A 24,647-nucleotide genomic window follows, 5' to 3' on the forward strand; every position below is an offset into this window, starting at 1 on the left:
AGATAAAGGTGGTGCTAAATCTTTTCTGGAAAATAGATATTTTGCCAAGGAAGAATGGTTCCACTTGCTGAATTACATTTTTTTTTATCATGCTATGTGTTGGGACTACATGTTCATATTAGAATTGCATAAAACTTTGGCACTTATGAATGGAATGATACTCAATTTGCCGAGTTCCAGTCAATTTTTATATCATTAAAACTCTCGGCTTCTAGAGTGACTGAGGTGTGCAGAGTACATGGCATTGTTTTAATAAATAATTCTCATCTGACATGACATGAAGGCAGATGGATAAAGCAGGTAACCCTTTACAGGCCTCATCCATACCTCAAATTCTAAGCTGGAACATTTGTAAATCTTTTTTTTTTTTTTTTTTTTTTTTTTTAATGATGATACTGAATTTTGGATACCAGACTCTGTGGTCAGCACTTCCTCATTGTGAAGATTAATCAGCTTTATTTTACAAACACTAAGAAATTCTTAAAGGCCTCTTGCTATCTTTTCATCATATATTCCACTGGTATTATTAACTCATCTTGTTGAAGCTGTCCTCATCTTTCCCCTGATTTGTACAAATTGTTTACATTTTAATTCAATTAAACTCATTATCTGCTCCAACTTATGACAAATATACACAGTTCTTGCTATTATTCAATAAAAACTGCTAGCTGTTCTTCAAAGCAATAAATGAGACTTGTCAGTGTTGTAAGTCTGTTTCCTGAATTGATATGTACAAAGCAATTTTTTAGGTATTAGTTGCTGGGTACAGTTAGTTCCCAAACATTTAGTGCACTGAGTTTACATATGGGATTCTTTAAGTGGGTTCTAATGTTTCTATAATCTGGTAAAATGCTATTAATCTTTTGTGGCCACTTTTTAAAAAGTACTCTGTGTGCTGAAAACAGGTTCAGAAATTCAAACTAATTTTATGTGGAGTCATACACTATCATTACATGAGCATAATTAATTGTCTTAATAAAAGGATTGGTGGATCCTTGTAAGGAACACAGCACTCTTAATTGTTTATGTTGTTAAAATTCAAATAAAAATAATTATTCGTTGCTTATTTGTTCGTGTTTTGCATTACCTGATACAGTTACGATTATGTGGCATCTTGTTAGATGCTTGGTAGTATTTAGGAGAAATTTGGGATGACCTTGAAATGATCTCTACGGTTCCAGCTGCTTACTCTAAACTCATACAATACCAGATGTGAAATCAGTGCATCTGCATTCAAACGCTCTCCTGTGGATATCGAGTGATGAAACAGACAAGACCATAATGACAGGCTGATTAGACAGGTTTGGCAAAAAGGGAATTCTGAAGACATTCATGAATCATTGTAGAGCTGCATGAAATGCAGGCCACATCTTTATTTAAATTACAGAAATATAAAAGCATCACTGAAATAATTTTTTTTTTAAATTGGGGTTAATTTCTGGGGAAATCATCATAAATTTTTAATAGAGATATATTTTGTTAATGATATATTGGAAAACACTAAATTATCTAAAAGGATCCATACAATTTTTAGATTAAAAAGCACCCTTTGCATATTTAATTTGTGTGTTTTCATTTAAGCATTTGCTTTTCCTTTTTCTTCTTCTTAAAAAAAAAAAAAAGAAAGAATTACTAATAAATGCCTCCCTATTTATGCTGCCTGGCCATGAAATCACATGTTCAGTGTCACATAAAATTTAGTACCTAGTAAAATCTGTTCAGACTTCAACTATATCTTGCCTTCTCTGTGGCTAGAGCCAGCCTGCGAATGTTTGCAATACAACCAGCTGCAGCTTCTTGGAGCACTTCATCAGGCGAGCCAACCATATCCAGTAAAAGCTGGGGCAAAAAGAAAAGGGAGGGGGAGAGAAAAAGAGAGAAAAAAGAACCAAAAATTAATCTCAAAGTTAAACACAATGAAATCATGTGATTGAAACAGTTCCAAATCATGTAGGGAAATCATGGACAAGGGTTAGAAGATGATTTTAGGCAATTCAAGTGAAAATAGATCTGGTAATGATAACTTGAAGGGTTTGAGGGCTGAAACGACTTTCAGGGCTGTCAGGCTCCTGAGTTTTTCCCCTTGCCTTTGGATATTTCCTATACCATTCAGTAGGTAGCTATGATAAATCAAAGTTCTGATGATTTTACTTCTCTAAAAGCTTTCTCATTTCTGATTACTACCTCCTTATTTCATAACTTTTCCCCCCATTTATTAGAGCTTACTAATGTAAGCTTTTCCCCCACAACCATCCCCACTGATAGTCACTAGAACCACATTTCCACATCAGCCATATCTCCTCTCCCCCAAAAAAGTTTGTCTCCTACACCTTTCTAATATGAGGTAGACAGCATGTTTCATCATTAGTTCTCGGGAGTCATGAGTGGCTATTACACTGATTAAAATTATCCCATCATATTTCTATACCACAACTTGTTATACACATTGTATATACACATTCTCCAACTTATGGACACCCCTCTGATTTCCATACTTTGTTACTTTAGAGTCATAATTTTTTTTTATATTCTTAGATTTTTGTTTAGAACTAATCCTTCCCTTAATCTTTGTTGTTGTTCAGTCGTTTGGGTTGTATCCAATTGTTTAGGACTGCATTTGAAGTTTTCTTGGCAAAGATATTAGAGTGTCCAGCTCATTTTACAGATGAGGAAACTGAGGCAAACAGATTAAGTGACAGGATCACACAGCTAGTAAGTATTGGAAGCCAGACTTAAACTCAAGAAGATGAAACTCCATGCCTGGTACTGTATACACTATGAAGCCATGTAGCTGCTCTCCCTTAGTCTTAATTCCCATACTCCCCTTCTCCTCTTCCCCTCCTATTTCCTTAGTAAGTAAAATATGCTTTTGTACTCAACTCAGTGTGAATGCTCTTTCTTCTTCTGACCAATTCATATGATAATGATGTTGAAGTGTCAGCAGCTTCTCTCCATACTGTAATGCTATGTGTGTGTGTGTGTGTATGTGTGTGTGTGTGCGTATTTAGGTGTGTGTATGTGTATATATACTTGTGCATCCTCATTATATAAGATAATTTCCCCTAAACTTTCCTTTCCTATCTCCCACCCTTACCCCTAATGAATTATTCTTCTTCTCTTTTCCCATTCTTCTTTTCAGTCATCAAGATCTAACAGAACCACTTTCAAGCCTTGTCCAAACAGACTTCCTTTATAAACCCTGATTAGAGTTCAAAGGAGATACACATATCATCTGTCTGTATTAGAATGTAAGCAATTTATCCTTGTTTATTCCTTTATCACATTGTTCATTTGTGTTTACCTTTTGATGTTTCTCTTCATGTCTGTGTTTGAACTTTAAAATTTCTCCAAAACTTTGGTCTTTTCTTTAGGAATGCTTAGAAGTCCTCTATTTCATCTAAGATCCATTTTCTCCCCATATAATTATACTTAGTTTTGTTGGATAAATTATTCTTGACTATAAGACCCCAATCCTTTGACTTCCGGAATGTCGTATTCCAAATTCTCTGTTTCTTTACAGTGGTGGCTCTTAAATCATGTGTGGCCCTGACAGTGTCTTACTGGTACTTGAATTTTTTCTTTCTGGCTGTGTATAGTATTATCTTTTTCTTTGACCTGGAAGTACTGGATTTTGTTATGAGTTTTCTGGAACTTTTTATTTTAGAGTTTCTTTTAGGAGGTGACTGGTGGGCTTTTTTTAAATATCTACTTTACTTTTTAGTTATGAGATCTGGGTAGTTTTCTTTTAAGAGTTCTTGAACTATAATGACTAGTTTTTTTGTTTTTTGTTTTGTTTTGTTTTGTTTTTTGGTCATGGTGTTTGGATAGATTAATGGTTTGAAATCCAGGTCTGTTTTTCTTGCTGAGATACCTTATATCTATCTATCTTTCTTTTCTTTTCTTTTCTCTTTCCTTCCTTCCTTCCTTCCTTCCTTCCTTCCTTCCTTCCTTCCTTCCTTCCTTCCTTCCTTCCTTCCTTCCTTCCTTCCTCTCAAAAAAGCCATATTCTTTTGTTTTCATTATTCTTGTTGCTTCTTGGAGTGACTGGTTTCTATTTGGTCCATTCTGTTTTTTAGGGACTTTGTTGCTTGGGCAAAGTTTTAAATCTGTTATCCTAAGCTGTTAATTCCTTGTCCAATCTTTCTTTAGTAGCTCTCATTTTTTAAAAAAATTTTCTTTTAAGTACTCTCATTTCAGTTATAAAAAGCATTTTTAATCTTTTTAAATTTTTTATTTTTCTCTTGTCTCTTCAGCATTTCTAGTTGAGTTTGTGCCCAAGCTTTTTTTTTTTTTTTTTTTTTTTTTTCCTGAGACACTGGTAGTAGATGTTTTGGAGCCACTTTTTCTTGCATTTGTATCTTGACTGTCCCTGTCACTGTAATAGTTTATTGTGATGTGCCCATTCTCCCAATCTATTTCCAACTTTGGATCTAATATTAGGACTAATATAGGACTAGGTCCTATGGCACTTCTGTAGGGAATCTCAAGTTGTTTTTTTTTTTTTTTTTTTTTTTTTTTTTTTTTTTTTTTTAGGGTAGTAAATGTTATATCTTCCAGTGTCTCAGGGATAGGCTGAGAATCTCCAAGTTTTCAGGTCTTTTAATAGTCCGAAACAGAGCAAAGCCTTCTTTCTGCCTTCTTGTCTGAACTGCATAAATTTCTGACCTAACTTTGGGTTTCTGTGAGAGTAGATGGCTGTTGGACTTGACCTCTATCTTCCAGCTGAGAAGATCCATTGGTTCAAAATAGCAGAACTGTAGGTCAGGGATTCCTGCCCTGGTTATTACTCTGCTTGGGTCAGATGCTGGAAGTGCGAATGTTCTCTGTATGTGAAGAATGAGCCACATCACTGTGGATGCTGCTGCTAGCTTCTGAACTTTGTCCCTACTAGAAACACTACTCCTCTGAGATTAGGTCTCCTTCTCAATCTGTTGCAGATCTGTGACTCAAAACTGGGCAGTGGGCAATAAAGTTGCCAACTCAAACCTATCTCTATCTCAGTGAGCCATGAGTCTGGAATGTCCTCTAGCCCTGGCTTACACCCCTTCCTAGACAATGACTGTTGTGCTTGACATAGTCTCCACTGTCCTGTATCCTTATGATGACTTTACCCCTTGACTTTATTAATAACCTTCTCTATTTCCAACACATTCCCCATAGCACTTTCTTAAGGTAGACTACCTGGGTACCTTACACTTATTGAGAGGATCAAAACAGCAGACTTCTAATTTGAACAGCAATCCTTTTACTCTAAATTCTATGCTCATCCTACTGTACAATGATCCAACACAACTTTCTGGATTTATTTTACATTATTCATCTTCCCTTGTTTGGTTGTGGTTGACAGTAGATCCAGGCTATTCCCAAGGGAAGAAGGCAGTGGTGGCAAAGGGGATTCTCCAGCTATAGACATAGATGTTCCAACAGGAACCTATCTGTGGGATAATAGTGAGGTGGGAAAGGAGGTATGCTTAGAGAGGGGCACCTTGGTGAAAGAATCCTGGGGGTGAGGCTGAGTGAAGGGGGAGGGTTACTATCCATGGACTGTTGGAAGATCATGAGGAGAACTAAAGCACATATACAGCAGTCTCTAGATTGCCATGGGCAAGAAATATAGCTAACTTCTAGGAGAAGTATGTCCTTACCAGATGCCAACAGCCTGGAACATAGACCCAGAGACTTTGCTCTAGTTATACATAAGGGTAATTGATAAGTGTTTGTTAAACTGAAATGCATTAATGCCCATCTAATCCCATAATTCGCACCTTAAAAAAGAGCTAATGAAATCCATTTGTATCCTATTTGTTTGTAAATGTTTTTTGTACTAAAATTAATTTGCTAAAGGAAGAAACAGAAGCTGCAGTCTCCACTATATGCATTAATTAGTAGTACAAGTCAATGTAATAATTGAAAAAATATTCTTTGTACAAAATAGGACAATAGCTACTAGTCCATTACTATCCCATAATTTCAAAATGAAAAAATGATGGCACTAATCCTTTGAATTAAAAAAAACAATATCACAATGATAGTTCATATTTAACTAGTTTTACAAACTAGTATAAACAAACTAATATAAAACAAGTAGTTTACAAATTAGAATAAAACAGTTTTATACCTCATTTGAATTTTTTAAAAAAAGATCCTTATACTAACAAGAGATAGTTTACCTCACAGATTTGTGGAGAAAGAAGGAATTTGTGGCCAAAGAAGAATTAGAGAACACTATGAAATGCAAAATGGATACTTTTTATTACATTAAACTAAAAAACTTTTTTTATGAAAAACCCAAAATTAGAAGGGAAGCAGAAAATGGGGGGAAATTTTTATATTCAAGGGTTCTGATAATAGCCTCATTTCTAAAACATATAGAGAATTGACTCAAATTTATAAGAATACAAGCCATTCTCCAATTCATAAGTGGTCAAAGGATATAAACAGACAATTTTTATATGAAGAAATTAAAACCATCTTTAGTCATATGAAAAAATGCTCTAAATTACTATTAATTAGAAAAATGCAAATTAAGACAACTTTGAGGTACCACCTCACACCTCTCAGATTGATTAAGATGACAGGAAAAGATAATAAAGAATATTGGAGGGGATGTGGGAAAACTGGGACACTGAAACATTGTTGGTGGAGTTGTGAACTGATCTAGCCATTCTGGAGAGGTATTTGGAACTATGTCCAAAGGGCTCTCAAACTGTTCATACCCTTTGATTCAGCTGTGTCTCTACTGGGTTTGTATTCCAAAGAGATCATAAAAAAGGAAAAGGACATGTATAAAAATGTAGCAGTCCTTTTTGCAGTGACAAGGAATTGAAAACTGAATGGATGCCCATCAGTTGGGGAATGGCTCAATAAATTATGATATTTGAGTGTTATGGAATATTATTGTTCTATAAAAACAATGTCTATAAGAACAAAAAAGATTAGCAGGGTGATTTCAGAAAGGCCTGGAGAGACTTACATGAACTGATGCTGAGTGAAATGAGCAGCACTAGGAGATCATTGTATACAGCAAGATTAAGTGCTTATCAACTGTGATAAATGTCACTCTTTTCAGTAATGAAGTTATTCAGGCCAATTCCAATATACTTGTGATGGAGAGAGTCATCTACAAACAGTAGGACTGTGAGGACTGAATGTGGATCACAACATAGTATTTTCACCGTTTTGTTGTTGTTTGCTTGCTTTTTTTTCTTATTGGTTTTTTCTTTTTTCATCTGATTTTTCTTGTATAGCATGATAAATGTGGAAATATGTATAGAAGAATTGTACATATTTAATATAAATTTGATTCCTTGCTCTCTAGGGGAGAGGGTGAAGGGAAAAGAGGGATGAAAATTTGGAAAACAAGGTTTTGCAGGGGTGAATGTTGAAAATTATCTTTGCATATATTTTGAAAATAAAAACCTATTATTAAAAATTAATTTTATACCATCCAGGTGAGGTAGATACTGATTTCATTTTGTTATTTGTTGTATTTGTTCAGCTATTTCAATTGTATCCTATTCTTCATGACCCCATCTGGGTTTTCTTGGCAAAGATACTGGAGTGGTTTTCCATTTCTTTCTCTAACTCATTTACAGATGAGGAAACTAAGGCAAACAGGGTAAAGTAATTTGCTCAGAACCATATAGCTGTTAAATGTATGAGCTGAGATTTGAACTCAGAAAAACGAATCTTCCAGACTCCAGGCCTGGCACTCTAGGCACTATGGTGCCACTTTACAGATGAGGAAATTAAGAATCAAAGTTCATTGCTCTTGTCACTATACCTAGCTTCCTTAAACAACTTTGCAAAACATTGTTTTAAAAGTAGCTTTTCATTTTTGATATACATGCATTTTAACATTCACCCTTGCAAAACCTTGCATTCCAATTTTTTCACCCTTCTTTTCCTCACCGCCTCCCCTAGACAGCAAGTAATCCAATGTATATTATACATATGCAATTCTCTATATATAACTCTACAATTATTATGCTATATAGGAAAAATCAAATCAAAAAGGAAAAACAAATTAGAAAGAAAAAAGCAAGCAAACAACAAAAAATGGTGAAAATACTATATTGTGATCCACATTCAGTCCTTACAAACTCTTTTCTGGACTTTGAAAAATAATTTAAATACATCTATACACACAAACATATGTGTAGGCCCATATTCATAGATATTTTCATATATTTATAGGCACATATATGTAATCTGAGCTTCACAACAACCCTGAGAGGTATTACAATCCCCATCTTAAAGATGAATAAGATAAAGATGAGCTTCAGAGATTTACTGCTTTGCTCATCATGACATAACTCTTTACTGCTTTGCTCATAATCATATAACTCTTAAGCATCAGAATCAGGATTTGAATCCAGATTTTACCTGACTTCTGGGCCAAAGCTTTCTGGATTATGCCATCCTGCCTCCACAATAGGATACCATTTTATTAGGACGACTATGGGCACAGTTATTTCAATGTGTTTTTATAAAGTGAGTCTTGTTTGGAGGAAAGATTAGTCATCTAAAGTTTGGAATGCTAGTCAAAATGTTAATAGGAAACAAATCACTAAGTTTATGTGTTTAAAATGTCCTTTATCATTAAGCAATAGAAAAAGAATCTTTATCTGACTCAGGGTGAAGCTTTGAGGAGTAAGAATTTTCAGTATTTGGAATTATTTTAAGATTCATTTGAAAGGTGCTGCACATTCTGAACACACCATTTTAAGTCAAGCCATGCAACCCAAGTCCACTTTTGTTATACCAAAGGATTTTTACAGATGGGTACTAGATGATATTAAATATAAATACTGAAAAATAAATGCCATATGCCCCTCTCCTCTCTTCTCTTCTCTTGGTCACCAGTATAATCTATTCTTATTCATATGTGATTGTGTGTGATTCCTTCAACTTACTTATATTTATGCATGAAACAATCTCTAGTGACCATTGAGTTCCATATTCTTCTTACCCATAATATAAAATGGCACCTTCTTTTATTTGTCCTATAACTACACCTTTTCAGATTTTAAAGGATGCTCTAGAATTTTAGAATTTTTAAATTTTTTTTTCATTTTATTTTTTAAAATTAATTTTATAATTATAATTTTTTGACAGTACATATGCATGGGTAATTTTTTTTACAACATTATCCCTTGTATTTTTCCAAATTTTCCCCTCCCTCCCCTAGATGACAGGCAAGCCCATACATATTAAATGTGTTACAGTATATCCTAGATACAATATATGTGTGTAAAATCAAATTTCTTGTTGCACGATAAGGATTGGATTCCAAAGGTATAAGTAACTTGGGTAGAAAGACAATAGTGCAAACATTTTACACTCGTTTCCCAGTGTTCCTTCTCTGGGTGTAGCTGTATTTTGAGATGAACAAGTCTATCCTCACTCTATTACAATCTTCATGATCGTATAAATATCAATCATGTTTCTTCTAAGCCTGCATCTTTCTAAATGGAAGTTAGGAATATGGACTGGGAGAATTCAGATGTCACTTCTAGAAATCAGCAAATAAAGAAGACAACAGGATTCAGATTTAAAAAACAATATGTTCAGTTTTAGACATAAAGCTCAGTTTTTAAAAAAAAATTATGAGTAAGGTTTTAAAGGGATCAGTGTAGTGTCTAGGTGGTGATCACTATGATCATCACAGATGATCATAATCTGTATTGTCTGAGAGTCCAATAAATAGACTTGCTGCTTAATAGATGTAAGATGGTGTGTGCAAGGTGCTTTGCAAATCTTAAATGTCAGCTATTATTATTATTACCTTGTTCTCATCTTTTTGATGGAATTCAGATATAATTGGTTGTAAGACAAATCAATATCCTGCTATTATTTTGTACTAAATCATCTAGGAATTATTAACTAGTAGTAGATCAAGTAACTGCTTTTTAGAGCTGAATAAAAGTATTAGGACATAAACTCTTCTAGAAGTTCACTGAAAGCATATTTGATACAACTCCAGTATGAGAAGGATGACAAGATTGATATTTACCTCATCCTGTTGCTCTCTGACATGGGGATGGAAAATTATTTTGTCCCATCCTTTTGTGTGTTATGTTGCCCCAGAATTTGTTTTAAAGCATTAATTAGAGTTCTTTGGAGAGGCTTGGGGAAGTCCCTGTTTTTTCTCTGCCATCTTGATTTTGCCTTCCCTGCTACCTGATTTTGATTTCATCTGCTTTATTCTCTGTATTTTGAAAGTTTTTCATTCCATGTTGTTTGAAGACAATGAGTACTTTATATGGTGATATCTATTAAAATGTTGTTCTTAAGTTTTTATAGACCATTGTTATATCTGGATAAATACGGGCACCAGGTTGGTATGTGATAATGCTTCAATACAACTTTTTGATTAGAAGAAAATGGCCAACCACTCCAGTATCTTTGCCCATAAAACCCCAAATGGGGTCATGAAGAATTGCATCTAATGTAAATGACTGAACAATAAGGAATTTTATAAGATGGAATTTGCTATCTTTCAGTCTGTGAAATATCACAAGTGTCTCTACAGAATTCTATCCCCCATTATATGTTGCAAAATATTCTTTAAGTGTGAACTTATAGACTATAGGGATTTGTTGCCCCACTTCTACATTTTATCGCACGATCTCCATTGATTGCAAAATTCAGGCTCAACTGTATATAATTTCTGGTGGTAATGACTTGATCCTAAATTTATATTATAATGTGTTCCATTCTACAAATTCTCATGATTCTGATAAATTTGTCTGATACTTTGTTGATATGGTGATGGTTGAGTTCATGGGAACATTGGCTATTGAGAATCCTTTGGTCTCTCTCTTGGAGTCTTGCCACTTCTTAGGTTTCATCTTATATTTGGCAAATCTTGTAGCATATACCTGTTGTTACTATTGCTTGGTAAAATGATGTCCACTTGCTCCAAAAGTATTTCTGTAGATTTCATCTACAGATACTTCTAGGTGGTACAATAGATAAGGGTCCAGGCCAGAATCTAGGCCAGATCTGAATTAAATTTCAGCCTCAGATACTTACTAGCTGTGTGACCCTGGGCATTTAACTTTTGTTTGCCTCAGTTTCCTCATCTGTAGAATGAAGATAATAAAAGCACCCATGTTGTGAGGATCAAATGAAATAATTATTTTGAAGCACTTCAGGATCTGGCACATAATGCTATGTAATTGTTAGCTATTACTGTTATTATTCTGACTTCTTTATCATGTACTCTTGAAATGTGTAGCAATCCTCTCCCTCTTTTTCAGCAATGAAGTGTTAACCTCTTTAAATATAGCTAGCTAATGATGATGAATACTATAATTTGTTAATACTTTATGGGTTCTGATTAAAATAGTTTTCCAGATAGTCTTTCATGGATAGTCAATTATATAAAGCTTATAGTTCCAAAGAATATATCAAAACTCTTATTTTGTAAGTGCTATTGTTTTTGTTGTTATTATGTTATTTTAATAATATAATAAATATATGATACAATTAATTGTAAAGTTCTTGAATTGTGAGGATCTGGTCGTCTGCTCAATTATAATCCTTCTCTGGGAGGAGATCTGTAAAATCTTTTCCTCTGTGCGCAGGTTTCTTGGGAGCTCTGAATCTCCTCCAGCTCTTGTCCTTCCCCAAATCAGACTGGTCTCCTTTCAGCCTGCCTGGAGTCACAACTCTATCCCAGAGTTGATTTTCTCAGACCCAATGCTGCCCTTCTTTTTATCCTCCCAGAGAATAGGCATGTGAGAACTCAATGGGGCGTGGGAAAATACTTCCACCAATGAACTTGCTCCTCTTAGAATTCCTAAGGTGTAAACTCCCTCTAAAGGCCTGAACCAAAGGTCAGAGCCAGAGAACTGTCAAGTCAACCTGAGTTCTCACCTTGTAATTGTCCAGACAACCTGAGTTCTCAGCTTGTCACTGTTCAGACAACCTGAGTTCTCACCTTATAATCCTAACATCTCCCCCTTTCTTTTGATTTAGATCATAGGGTGGTCATGACCTTGAAACATAAATCCATCAATATGGGAGGTATTACACATAATTACATAGATTACATAAACACATAGTAACATAATACATGCTAGAAGTATGTAACAAATAACATGATCAAATAATCATAAATTGAGAATTTATAAGTGTCCATAAGTCCATTGTCCATTAGTCTCATCTTGTGTTAGGAAATCCAATGATTTCTGCTGGTTTTAAAGTTCTTTAACAGTCTTTTTATTAGCCATGCTCTCTCAGTGTCAGATGTTTCTTAGATTTTCTCCTTTGTTTTGAGGTCTTTCTCTTTTTCTGTCTCTCTCTGATGGACAAGGTGAATACGACTCGTTGGCACCCTTCTGATTCCTTCTCCTTCTGAAGAAATACAAGCAAACCCTCTCCTCTAGGCAGTTAACCTACCTGGTCCCTTCCATTCACCACTTTCTGGGTCTCTCCACATCACTTGGTGATTATCTAAGGACAGTGGAGCTGCTCACACTGGACACTCCCCATCTGGTGGGTTATAAAACCTGTCTGCCGGAGCCAGTGCATCTTTGTCAAAAATTAGAAAATTAATGGTATAGAGAACTAAATTTAGAAGTTCTCTAGGGCTACCTGTGGCTCCCCCTTTCTTTTGTTTTTGGAGGAGTGTCTTAATGTCTCTGTTTCTTCTCTCTACTATTGCCTGACCTTGTGGATTAAAAGGTATTCCAGTGGTGTGTAAAATCTTATACTGCGCAAAAAAGTACAAAATGTTTAGAAGAATATGCAGGTCCATTATCTGTTTTTATTTCTTGTGGCACACCCATAATTGCAAATGCTTGGATAAGGAATTCAGTGACCACTTGGGCTGTCTCTTTTGACACTGGCACTGCAAAAGTGAATCCTGAAAAGGTATCTACTACCACGTGGATAAAAGACAGATGACCAAAAGATTTATAGTGGGTCACATCCATTTGCCAGATTTCATTGGGTCTCAAACCACAAGGATTCTTCCCTGGAGGGAGTGTAGGAGCATGGAAAGGAAGACAAGCTGTAAAGCTTTTTATTATGCTTCTAGCTTCCTCTCTTGTTATTCCAAATTGTAAATGTAAAGCTCAAGCAGCCTGATGATATTTAGAATGAGATTCTTGTGCTTCCTGAAATAAAGGAGTACTGGCTAACATGGTTAGAAGGCTATCTGCCTTTAAAAATTTCCATCAAAAATAGGACCTGGAAGTCCACTATGTGAGTGGACATGCAAGATATAAATCTTGCCTGGATGCTTTCTCACTTGCTCTTGAAGTTCCTTAAAGAGCTGATAAATATTAGAGGCTGCAAATTTTATTTGGGCTGTGGCAATTCTTTGTACTACACCTACTGAATAGGCTGAATCAGTAATTATATTTACATCTCCTGGGTAATAAGTAAGAGCTAGCATGATAGTAAGGTGAGAACTCAGGTTGTCTGGACAATCACAAGGTGAGAACTCAGGTTGACTTGACAGTTCTCTGGCTCAGACCTTTGGTTTGGGCCTTTAAAGGAAGTTTACACCTTAGGAATTCTAAGAGGAGCAAGTTCATTGGTGGAAGTATTGCCCCATGCCCCATTGAATTCTCACCTTGTAATCCTAACAATTAATAATAATTGAATGTATATGGAAGCATTTCTATCCATTTGGTCACTTTTCCAGCTATATCATGTGTGTTTTGTTTCCAATTTCTTTCTTGATGATGTCCATCTCATATGAAATATTGTTGACCTTCTTGGGCTACTGATTTCAACAGAATACAGCACTGATATCTTTTAGAAATGTATTACAAAGACACCTAGGATGCTTTTCCTGGATTGGTACTGATAGCTAAGAGCTCATAATGGAATACAGTTTGGATTATTCCCTCCAAATGCATTACCCTATTTTTCACAAAGAAATTAATCTGCGACGTTTCTGCCCACTCTTACAGTTGTATGAAATCTTTCTCAGACTATCTTCATTGATTTACTATTTTAATTACCAGAAAAATCCTATACAGAGCTAAAGATTTTAGTCTTTCAGATCATTAATCAATGTGGAAAATCAGAAGGCATGCTAGCTTATCTAGATTTCCAGCAGAATCCATAGTTAAGCACTTCTCTGTCCATCAAAGTTAGTGCCTATTTATCTCTCCCAGTCTATATTTTCCTACCTCAAATCTGGTTCTTTATCCATGACAAAACATTACCACGGTCCTATTTTGCCTTTAGGTGTGGAATCTAATATGAAGTTTTTCTGTACAACCCTCACCCATATACTTATTTATCTGCATTCTGAAAGAGAAATCAGTCATCATTTCCCCTTTTAGAAGTTATTTTTGCCTCTGCCCTGCAAGTGGCTTATGTTTGCCATAAGGGAGTTCTGAAAAGTCTCATTTTTATTATAGATGCTACCAGTTTACTAGCTATGAAAGTGAAACTCAACAGTCTACAAGCCTCAGAGTCTTGTCTGGAGTGATTTTATGACCTAACTTCTCAAATTTTTTTCCTTACTGCAACTTGGGCATTATATTTAATATGGATGTAATGACTTCTCCACTTAGAAATGCTCCAACTTTAACTTTTCAATCAATTACTCAATTACTTAAACAATAAAAACATTTATCAAGTGCCTACTATGTTTCAGACACTACATGCAGATCTAGAGTTCTGAGAACAAAAATTTAATAGTTCTTGTCCTTGGGAAACTTACATTCTAAAACCTTAATAGGACTTTGTAGAGATCCTAAAGCTTATGCTTCACCTTAACACTGTCTTGTTCAGGAAACTCCAGTGGTTTCCTCTTATCTTTAAGATTAGATTTAAAAATTAATCAAACCCCTTTAATTAAATCAATTAAAAACCACTTTATTAATTAAAAATTAAAATAACATAGTTTAAAAAAGAAACAAAGGATATAAAAATACTTCTCCCTCTGCAGTAACTAATTTAAGAAGATAATTTGCAGATTATTGGAGTTCAGGATAAAAAATATATTTGTTTTTTTCAGCAAGTCATCCCTTGCTTTCTAACATCTTCATGAAAAACTGAGATCTGCCTTAGTTTTAAAAGGCCAAGATCTCCTGCTACATCCACTGCTATCTCCAGTCATTCTGTTCTATATCTTGCCACTAGATCCAGGTGACTCCAGAAGTGAGACAGATGACCTTGTACAGCCCTCCCTCATTCAATTCCAATTCACTTGCATGTCACAGTATCACCTCCCTTTTTGAGAATCATGGTCTTTTTGAGAATGAAGGACATATAACAACAATAACAACAATGTCCTTACATAAATGTCACTGCAAAAGAAATAGCATGCAAAAGCAACACTGCCATTAGTTAGTCAATAAACATTTATTAAGTGTCCACTATAATGTACCTGGAATCAGTCAAATCCATTGAGCTCAGAAAATGAGAGGGGAAGAAAAAGAAAAGGGTGAAAGGTAGTTGCTGCTCTCACCAGCAAATGTTGTATTTTCTCTGAGGGCCTGTGGCCCTGGTGAACTGTCAGATGAAATGAATTCCAGAGACTGGGACCCTGGACTTCAGTCTAGCTGCTGCAGAAGCTACCCAACAGTGACAGCAGGAATGCAACCAGACTGGCTGGCTAGCTGTGATGGGGCTCTAGGAGATAGAAAGAATTCCAATGCAATTCATGTTTCTGTGTTGTGGATTAATGCTCCAACCACAATTGCAGTGCCCTATAAACTGGAAAATAGAAAAATTGTGCCCAGTTCAAATCAGCTCCAGGAACTTGAGATATTTTCTGAAAAACTGCCAGTCTTAATGTGAGTCCAGGTACTCCCCAGCTCACACAGCTCTAATTAAAGCCTGTATTTGCAGCCGGTATTCACCCAAACAAAGCGGAGTCAAACCACGAGAAAATCTGTTATCACTCAACTCTGTGCATAGTTTTCATGCAAGTAAAATATTACATAAAATTATGAACTGCTAAATATAAGAGCAGAAATTGAATGCAGGCATCAGGTTCACATGCTACCTTTCTCTAACCTTCCAGGGAACGCTAAGTATGGGTCACAGCTGTAGGCAGATGGCATGTGCCTACAGAGATCAAAGGCCTTCTATATTGGAGGAAGGATGTGTGTGTGAGTCTGAGGCAGAAAGCAAGCATCCCGCCAGCCACTTGTACTACTTGACTCCAACACTGTAAAAAATGGTCGATGGTGTGCCTGAGTATTGTTTTCTTTTTTAAAAGTTCCATAAAATATTAAGGGGGTGGAGGCTTGCTGATTTTCCATGTATGCACAAAACTCCCCATAAATTTAAAGGGCACCTGCAGACATGCAGATTTAAAAAGGGAAACGCTTTTTCAAGGAGCAAAAACTTTATAAACCTGAAGCATTTTCCCCCTCTAAAACAATAATGATTCCTTTATAGTTAAAGAAAAAAATTTGGAAGGAGGAAATAATGAAACCATATTTGTTCCATCTTGACTTATGCCCAACATCCCTTTTGCTTTTCTAAGATTTCTTTCAAATAAATCTCTCACAAGATTTCCAAAATATTTCTATCACACTCTGCTCATTAGTGATTTCAAAAATGCTTCCTTCTTCCTTTTCGTTAGTTGCCTGTTTTGCTCTAAGTCTCAGTTATGTGGATGTTTGTATTGGTTTGAGGAAAAAAAAAAAAGTTCCTCTGGCATGTCCCAGTTGCTTATGAAACTTGTAAGAAAAACAAGAATGCATATTTCAGAACCTGACTCCAAACCCCAGACATGTATATACAGTACATGCAGTACATATGGTGGTTTGGCCAAGACAGTATTTATTTATTTATTTGATTCATAAAACATTCAATTCGTGGCCTCTGGGTGCATAACAAAGCAATGACTAACCCTCATTGATGTTTAAGCAAAATAAAATAAAATGCAGGAAGCAAACTAAGCCCAGCTAAAAATCTAACCAAAAAGATGGGCTGAGCCTATATTCCAAATGTCAAAATATTCAAACTCTGAAAGAAAATCCTCAGCTTCCAACAATAAGCCCTCAACTAAGTTTGGCTCAAAATACAATTTTGAAACAGTTGAGATTTGTTTTTTGGAGCCTCCTACTGGCATGGCTGAGATTTTCACCTTCTTTTTCCCCAATATCACATTCCCATGCTGCCCTTGGGCTCCTCCAGTAGTGAATCTAACATGCTAATTTATACTAAGGTGTTAGTGATTTCTCTGTCACATGTGGCCTGATACCTGATTTAATCTTAAAGTTACAATGTTTCTACCATCCTGATCACTTTTTCTTGAGTTCATTTTGTATCATTCTAGAGTTCATTCTGGGATGTCTTTATATCTTGTGTCTGGGTCTCCATAAGTGGATACAAAGATGTTTAGCTTCTGTAAATGTATTGAGGGAGAAAATGTGTAGCAGTTATAAGACAGCTTTTATTTTACACCCACAAAACATGAAAAAAACCACACATAAAGCAAACTGATTTTCTGCTCTCTCCAGGGAGTCTCACCTTTCCCTTTATGACTTGATATAGCCCTCCAGACTAATGGCACCACACTGTGGTTTGGGTTTCCTTCAGAAGAGAAATGAATATGGCAACTCTCTGACATTTCACTGAATCCCACTTTTACCCCAGAGACACCTCAAGGTCTATCCTAAAACTATTTATATGGGGGTAAATCCAGCACAATGGGGTTCCTTCAAGTTACAACTGTCTAATAGTCCCCCATCATGAAGACTCAATCATTCATCCCCAACAAGGTTTGGGTTAGCAAGTAACACCACGTTTATAGGGGTATTGGTCTACTATTGATATAGCTGGGACAAAGGGAAAACATAATTTGGAAACTTTTGAGGAATGGTTCCAAATTGCAATGGCTCTTCTAATTCACAGTCTACCAAGAGTTTATTGGAATGCTTCTTTTCCTGCAGCCTCTCCAATAGCTGATTTTTTTTTCTTTTGTCATCTTTTCCAATCTTATGAGTACCTTAAAAAAGGCCCTCAACCATTATCTTTTGAGCATCTGCTTAGTATGAAGTCCTACCTGCCTGCCTCCTATTCTTCCTTTTTCTCCTCTTCTTTCACTTCCTGTTCCTTCTTCTTACTGCTTTTTTTCTTCCTCCTCCTCCTCCTCTTCACCTATGCATCCAGTACTTTAAGGTCATGAAAGTACATTGCTGTTGCTGTTTTTGGACTAAAGAAGTTCCTGAACCCAGAATTCTATTGCATATGAAAACAAGCCAGGCAGCAAGTCCCTAAAAACCAGGCACGCCATCTTCCTAAATAAGTCTTAACTGATTAGATTGTTGATGAATCAAGCCTTCCAGCAAAGAGAACTGGACATTCTGATGAACAGAGATAGAGGTAATAATAATAGGGAGGTGACATATGAAAGAAATTTTTGCAATATCCCTACTAAATGAAACAGAAACAAGATTGGGGGGGGGGAGGTCAGAAACCATAAATCAGTCCCAAGACAAAAGCTTAAGAGCCAAACAGAAGAGAACTAATCCTAGCACCATAATGTTTTCCAGATATTTTCCCTGTCTACTAGTCTCACTTTCATTGAACCAATTCATCTAGACAAGACATAGTTAAAAAAAAATGCCACCCTCTATGTAAGATGAAATGGAAGTAGATTCTCAATGTTTTCACAGCAAAATTTCATATCAAATGGAGCAACTTCAAGTCTTGCCTCAATTTTTATACTAATGAAGCATAAAGTATCTTGTGAATAACAGCTTCTTGAATGAGGCACTAAGAAAAAAAAAAGGCTTGCCTCAGGATGGATAAAGAGATAAATGGGGATGGAATGCTTTTAAATTTTGTTCTATTATATAATATGTAAAAGTGCCAATGCAAATTCTCTAAAAATATCATTTCAAGACTCCATAAGATTAACTTCTGGTTGTTTTGAATCGGAGACAGCTTAATGTTGGGTGGAAAGAGGAATTAAAATGAAATCTGCTATCAGCCTATTTTGTCTGCAGGAGCTCCTGTTGGACTGGCCAAAACAAGCTAATTCAGCCCAGTTATATTTAGAATGAATACATTAGTAAGAAGCCTGTGGTGTCCATTTAAATGGCGGGAAAAAAAAGCATTAACTCAAACTTTCCCAAGTGAGTTTCTATTAGGCTGCTTTGCCATTTTTATTCCAGTTACCTATTCCAATAGGGGACTCCATGTATAGGCATGGGACCCCATACAGGTATGCAAACTCTTCATATATAGATGGAGAAGATATTGCATATTTATAATTTCTTTAGAGTCATGGTACAAAGTAAGTGGAGAATGAGTACTACTTTTAAATATTTTAAAAGATAAGAATTATACATCCTTATCTATTAAAAATGGATTTCTCGATGAATAAGAGGTAGCCCTTTTAACACCTGAGTTACTAAATTAATTAAAGTAATGCAGCATATTTTTTAATTTAAGTCAAAAGAGTTATATGCTTTTATTTATACTATTCTCTCCACTCAGAATACCTTTTCTAACCACCCAGTTCCAATTTCCCTGATCTCTGACTACAGAAATCTTAATTATACAATGCTACCTGCTTCAGGAAGTTTTCCCAGGTTTACTCAGCTAGAAGTGACCTCTCCTCTCTTTGAGATTTGATGGCATTTTGTTTGTATTTCCCTTCCAGCACAAATCATATTGCATAACAGTTATGTAGATATATATTTGAGCTTTCCTCCAGGAGGAAGTATGGCATACTGTCTGGAGCACTGGAACTGGATTTCAATCCTGCCTTGTACCGTTACTACTAGCCATGTGACTCTTGGCAAGTCACTTATTTGATTTCTGTAAGCTTTCATTTCCTTATCAAAAATGAAGACAGTATTAGCACCTACTTCACAGTATTGGAGTGAGGAACAATTGAAATAATATTTGTAAAGTAATTTGCAACACTTAAAACTGCAATATAAATATAGGTTATTATTGTCATTATTATTTTATTTCTTTTAACGTTAGAAAATATAAAGGTACTCCTATGTGTAATACAAAGACATTAAGAAATGACAAATAAAGCATCAATTGATATCTTTTGATTCTAATTATTCATTTATATTTAGATTATTGATTAGATTAGGAATGCTTTTCCTACCATTTTTATCATTTCCTTTAGTAGGAGTCCTACAATCCTTCAAGATTCATCTTAGAAGGTAACTTTTCCATTAAATCTTCCTTGATTCTCCTATCATAAATCAGTCTTTCATTTCACCCAATGATGATCTTTTCCTCTTCAGAACTCTAATAGCATTTTCTTTGTATGACTCATATACTTAGCATGTTCCATTTAACTCATAGTTATTTGGGTATATTTTATCTCCCTGATCAATAGCTTAATTAAGGGCAAATTCTTATTTATTCTTTGCATCCACCAGAAAGATAAAAATGCAAAAAAAAAAAACCCAACCCAATTATAAAAACAAGAAAAAAGATCTGGGATGAAATTAAAACACTTTTTATAGGACCTATTTAAATAATTTGACATGAAAAATGGGAAATGGATGGAGAAACAGATATTGATAAAAATTAAAGCAATTTCCCAAAAACATCCATCTACTGACAATATTGCCATATGACCGTATTACTATATCTAAAGTGTCTAGAAACCATCTTTGTCAACAAATATTCAATCTACTTTTCAAAATGGATAAATACAGTATTCAAGGGCAACATTTGTTTAAAATATAAACTCATTTGTAAGTCTTAGGACAATGGTGGAAGATTATGACCAATATTGCCTCATAAACAGAGAAAGGCCATGGAAGGAGAGGGGAGAAGAAGCAGGAAATCAAATTTAAAGAAAATTTGGCAAGAAAACAATCTTAGCAAAATTATCCTGAAGGTATTTAAGGATGAAACTGGAAGGACCAAAAAAAAGATGAATAAATAAAAACATCTCTAAAGAAACACCAGTATGTTCAGTGAAGCCATTACATTTGGATTCTAATATTTGATGACCCAAGTATTTATAGATGAAATACAAAATGTAGTATAGAAAATAAGAATTGCAAAGAAGCATATAAATTAAAAGGCAAGAGAAACTCCAAAGTAGGCTAGAGTAGGCTGCAAAAATAAAGATAAGAAATTATATAAGAAAAGTAGCATAAAGAATGCTACTAAAACAATAAAACAGAAAGATGAGCTAGCTAGTCATGTAACAAGAATAAGGTATGCATGCAATTTAGATGCAATTTCAGGAAAGCATAAATAGGAGATCTAACACCCAGTAGATAGATCTTCTATGGTGAATCTCATGGGACAAATAGATGAAAGTCACATAGAATATGCATGAATAATTTGTTTCTGTATAGTTGCACGTCTGTGAGATCATGACTTCATCATAGTACTGGAGAATATATATTGGAATATAGCACAATGCTTTTTGTATATGATAGTTGCTTGATAAGCATTTACTGAATAAATGGAATGAGGAAGCATGAGGAAAGTCAAACAACATGAGTAAAGTGCCCAATCAACCATTAAGTAATCAAGAGCTGACTATTGCAATAAGCTGGGCAATTTCATCTAAATTGTCAATTTCATGTATTTCATATACAAATATATGTTGAACATTTTCTATGGCACAATTATATCTCATTTCTAATTGTACAATGCCCCAATCCAAAGGAACATTTCTTACATGCTTTTTATAAGTCTAACCTAAAAAGAAAAAATGCTTGAAATAAAAAGCATATGGTAGAAGCATGTCAAAAAAAAAAAAGTATGAAGTTCTATGTAGCCAATATACTGCTAACTTTCAACACCAAAATACTCCCCAGAAAATGCTGAAGTCCTAGTTTGGACTCTCTGTTATACACATAATTTATTCTTATGAAATATTTCTGAAACAAATTATTATGCAGCACATACTAAAAATTTAAAAACATAATAAGCAATATGGATAGTAACTTTTTATTTTTATTAAAATCTGAGTTGTTGAATTCTCTCTTCAACTGAGCATAGAACTCAGAATTTGCATATGGAGTATTTTGAAATAGACATGCTATATATTTTTGAAATATGAATGAATGCAATAATTTAATGAAAATGGCAAAGTATTAAAATATTAACAAAATTTGTAGCTATTTTTATTATTATTCAGCAAAATACCTGAGTATTAAGAACTCTTACTTATTTGAAATTTTAAAAGCATGCTGTTGTGATGTTCTGAGTTAATAAAAAGTATTTTTCAAAGATTTGTTAATATTTCTCCATTCTTTTAAAAGTATAAATGAGTGTTTGCTTTTTTTTTTAATAGAACAGGAAACCAAATGAGTTGATAATACTTGAATACATTCCCATTTGTAGCTATTTCTTCTCTATTGAAAATGCTATTGAAATATCAACTTTTTATGTATTTAAAATGTATTTTCCTGCTTACTTTTTTCTAGCACAGAGTGGAAAGATAACAATGATTGTAATGAAATATTCTTTGTAAACTTTGAGTGAACTCTATGATCATCTGAAGAAAAGTGAATAAAATGAATAGACAAGGGATCTTGATGGGAACTTGGAGAGACTGAAAACATGCTTTGGTAATTTACATGTTGAAATTAATGGATTTAAATGTAAATCATTACTAAGCAAGTATATAATTGTATTGTTTATAATATTTTAATTTTTAAATGATTTTGTATTTTATATATATTTATAATAATTTAATTTTTAAATACTGTATGAAATATACAAGCATATTTCTTTTCTCCCCCTCTTTTATTGTTCCCCTTTGTTGCTTTTCTAACAACATATTTTGTTGTTCCCTTTTCATTTTGTTCCCTTTTCATTTCTCCCCTGCTTCATACTGAGTACTCCATTTAAATTATTTCCAGTAGATCTGATGCATTGCTTTTTCTTATATCCTTGGACTATCACAGGAGAAAACCAAAAGGAGAATCCTAAGGACTATAGTAGGGCACATGAAAATTCAGGCAAGAGTGATGGAAAAATCATCAGAAGATCTTACCTAGCACTTAGTTTTTATACCTACTTTACTCCCTACTAGTATGTGAAATCCAGATGGTAGTTTGTTAAAAAGCAAGATGATTACAAACATGTTTGGGCTTTTGCTTCAATAGGGACAATCCAATGTACCCATGCTATTAGCAAATTATTAATGCTGTGGTTTATTGGATAGTGTCCAGTCAAACAGGTGTGGAGGCTTTAGAGAGAGCCTCAGTGGGAGCTCTTCAGTGGAAGTCTGTTATTCAGCTGTTTCTCATAAAAGATAAGAGTCAATTAAAGGACTAAGCCAAGATTCACCTCTTCTTTCTTATCTAAGGTTGATAATAGCCCTTTGGGATGAGAATTAAGTCATACTTAAGTGGTAAATCTAATGGGAAGGTACAACTACTTGGCCAATAGAAATTATGCAAACATGATCTTAAGTGATCAGGAAGGAGAAGGGGGAGGGAGAGAAAAGAGGAAGAGAGATGAAGGAGAGTGAGGGGGAGAGGCAAGGGGAGAAGCAAGGGAGAAGAAAGGTGCCGAGGGAAAGAGAAGCAGGTGGGGGAAAGGGAGAGAGGAAGAAAAGAGAGGGAGAAAAGAAGGGCGAGGGAAAAAGAGAAGAGGAAGTAGAAAGGAGGAAAAAAAGGGGAATTGGGAGTTAGTTGGGAGAGAAGAAGGGGAAGCAGGAGGGGGGAAAAGAGAATGATGAAAAGAGGAAGGAGAAAGGTAAAGGAAAATGGAAGAAAAGGAAGAAAGAGGGGAACATTAGGAGAGGGAGTAGGGGGAAAGGGAAGCAGGAAGAGAGAAGGGGAAAGGAAGAAAAAGGGAAGGTGGGAGAGAAGGTGAGGAAGAATGAGAGACTGAGACAGAAAAGGAGGGAAGAGAAAGGTAGAGAAAAAGAAAGGGGGGTGGAAAAGGAGAGAGAGAGAGAGTAAACAGAGAAAGAGAGGTGGGGAGAGAGAGAGAGAGAGAGAGAGAGAGAGAGAGAGAGAGAGAGAGAGAGAGAGAGAGAGAGAGAGAGAGAGAGAGAGAGAGAGAGAGAGAGAGAGAGAGAGAGAGAGACAAAGACAGAGAGAGAGAGAGACAAAGACAGAGAGAGAGAGGTGAGGAGAGAGAGAGAGAGAGAGAGAGAGAGAGAGAGAGAGAGAGAGAGAGAGAGAGAGAGAGAGAGAGAGAGAGAGAGAGAGACAAAGACAGAGAGAGAGAGACAAAGACAGAGAGAGAGAGAGAGAGACAGAGACAGAGACAGAGAGAGAGAGAGAGAGAGAGAGAGAGAGAGAGAGAGAGAGAGAGAGAGAGAAAGAGACAGAGAGAGAGACAGAGAGAGAGAAAGGAGAGAGAGAGAGAGATTTGGAAGCACAATAGTTTGAGAATGTGAAAGAGAGAAAGGGTTCGGAAGTTTGTGGTACAGAGAGATATATGACTGGAAACCAAAAGTCAAAGAAACAGCCAAATAATAATTCTGAGGAATACAATATTAAGAGAGTATTTTGGCCAAGCAAGATGAATCACATTATTTTTTCCTAGTTAAATAAGATTAGTTGTTAGAATTTTCTTGATTATGTAATTTTTTTTGATGGAAGGGAATTTCTAGATTAGAATTTTATCCAAAAAAATATTCAAAGAATTTTTAAAACTCTTAGAATTGTCTGCTACATATTAATTTCCATGCCTCTCTAATGTAAACCTTTGTTTCATCTATCTAAAGATATGTACATAAGGAACTGTAGTTTAAG

The 24,647-nt window shown here is 35.1% G+C and overlaps 1 protein-coding gene across 2 annotated transcripts in view; it reads right to left on the reverse strand.

Annotated features, from left to right (window-relative positions):
* Window positions 1-1,329: 1,329 nt before the first annotated feature.
* Window positions 1,330-24,647, reverse strand: part of ODAD2 (outer dynein arm docking complex subunit 2) — a 218,145-nt gene continuing 194,827 nt past the window's right edge. For both annotated transcript variants that reach the window (XM_074267006.1, XM_074267007.1), the window contains one exon: window positions 1,330-1,839. In XM_074267006.1, coding sequence (XP_074123107.1) covers window positions 1,726-1,839 — 114 coding nt within the window. In that variant the 3' untranslated portion in view covers window positions 1,330-1,725. The remainder of the gene's footprint in view (window positions 1,840-24,647) is intronic.

This window comes from Sminthopsis crassicaudata, chromosome 5, assembly GCF_048593235.1.
Source record: "Sminthopsis crassicaudata isolate SCR6 chromosome 5, ASM4859323v1, whole genome shotgun sequence".
NCBI classification, from domain to species: Eukaryota; Metazoa; Chordata; class Mammalia; order Dasyuromorphia; family Dasyuridae; genus Sminthopsis; species Sminthopsis crassicaudata.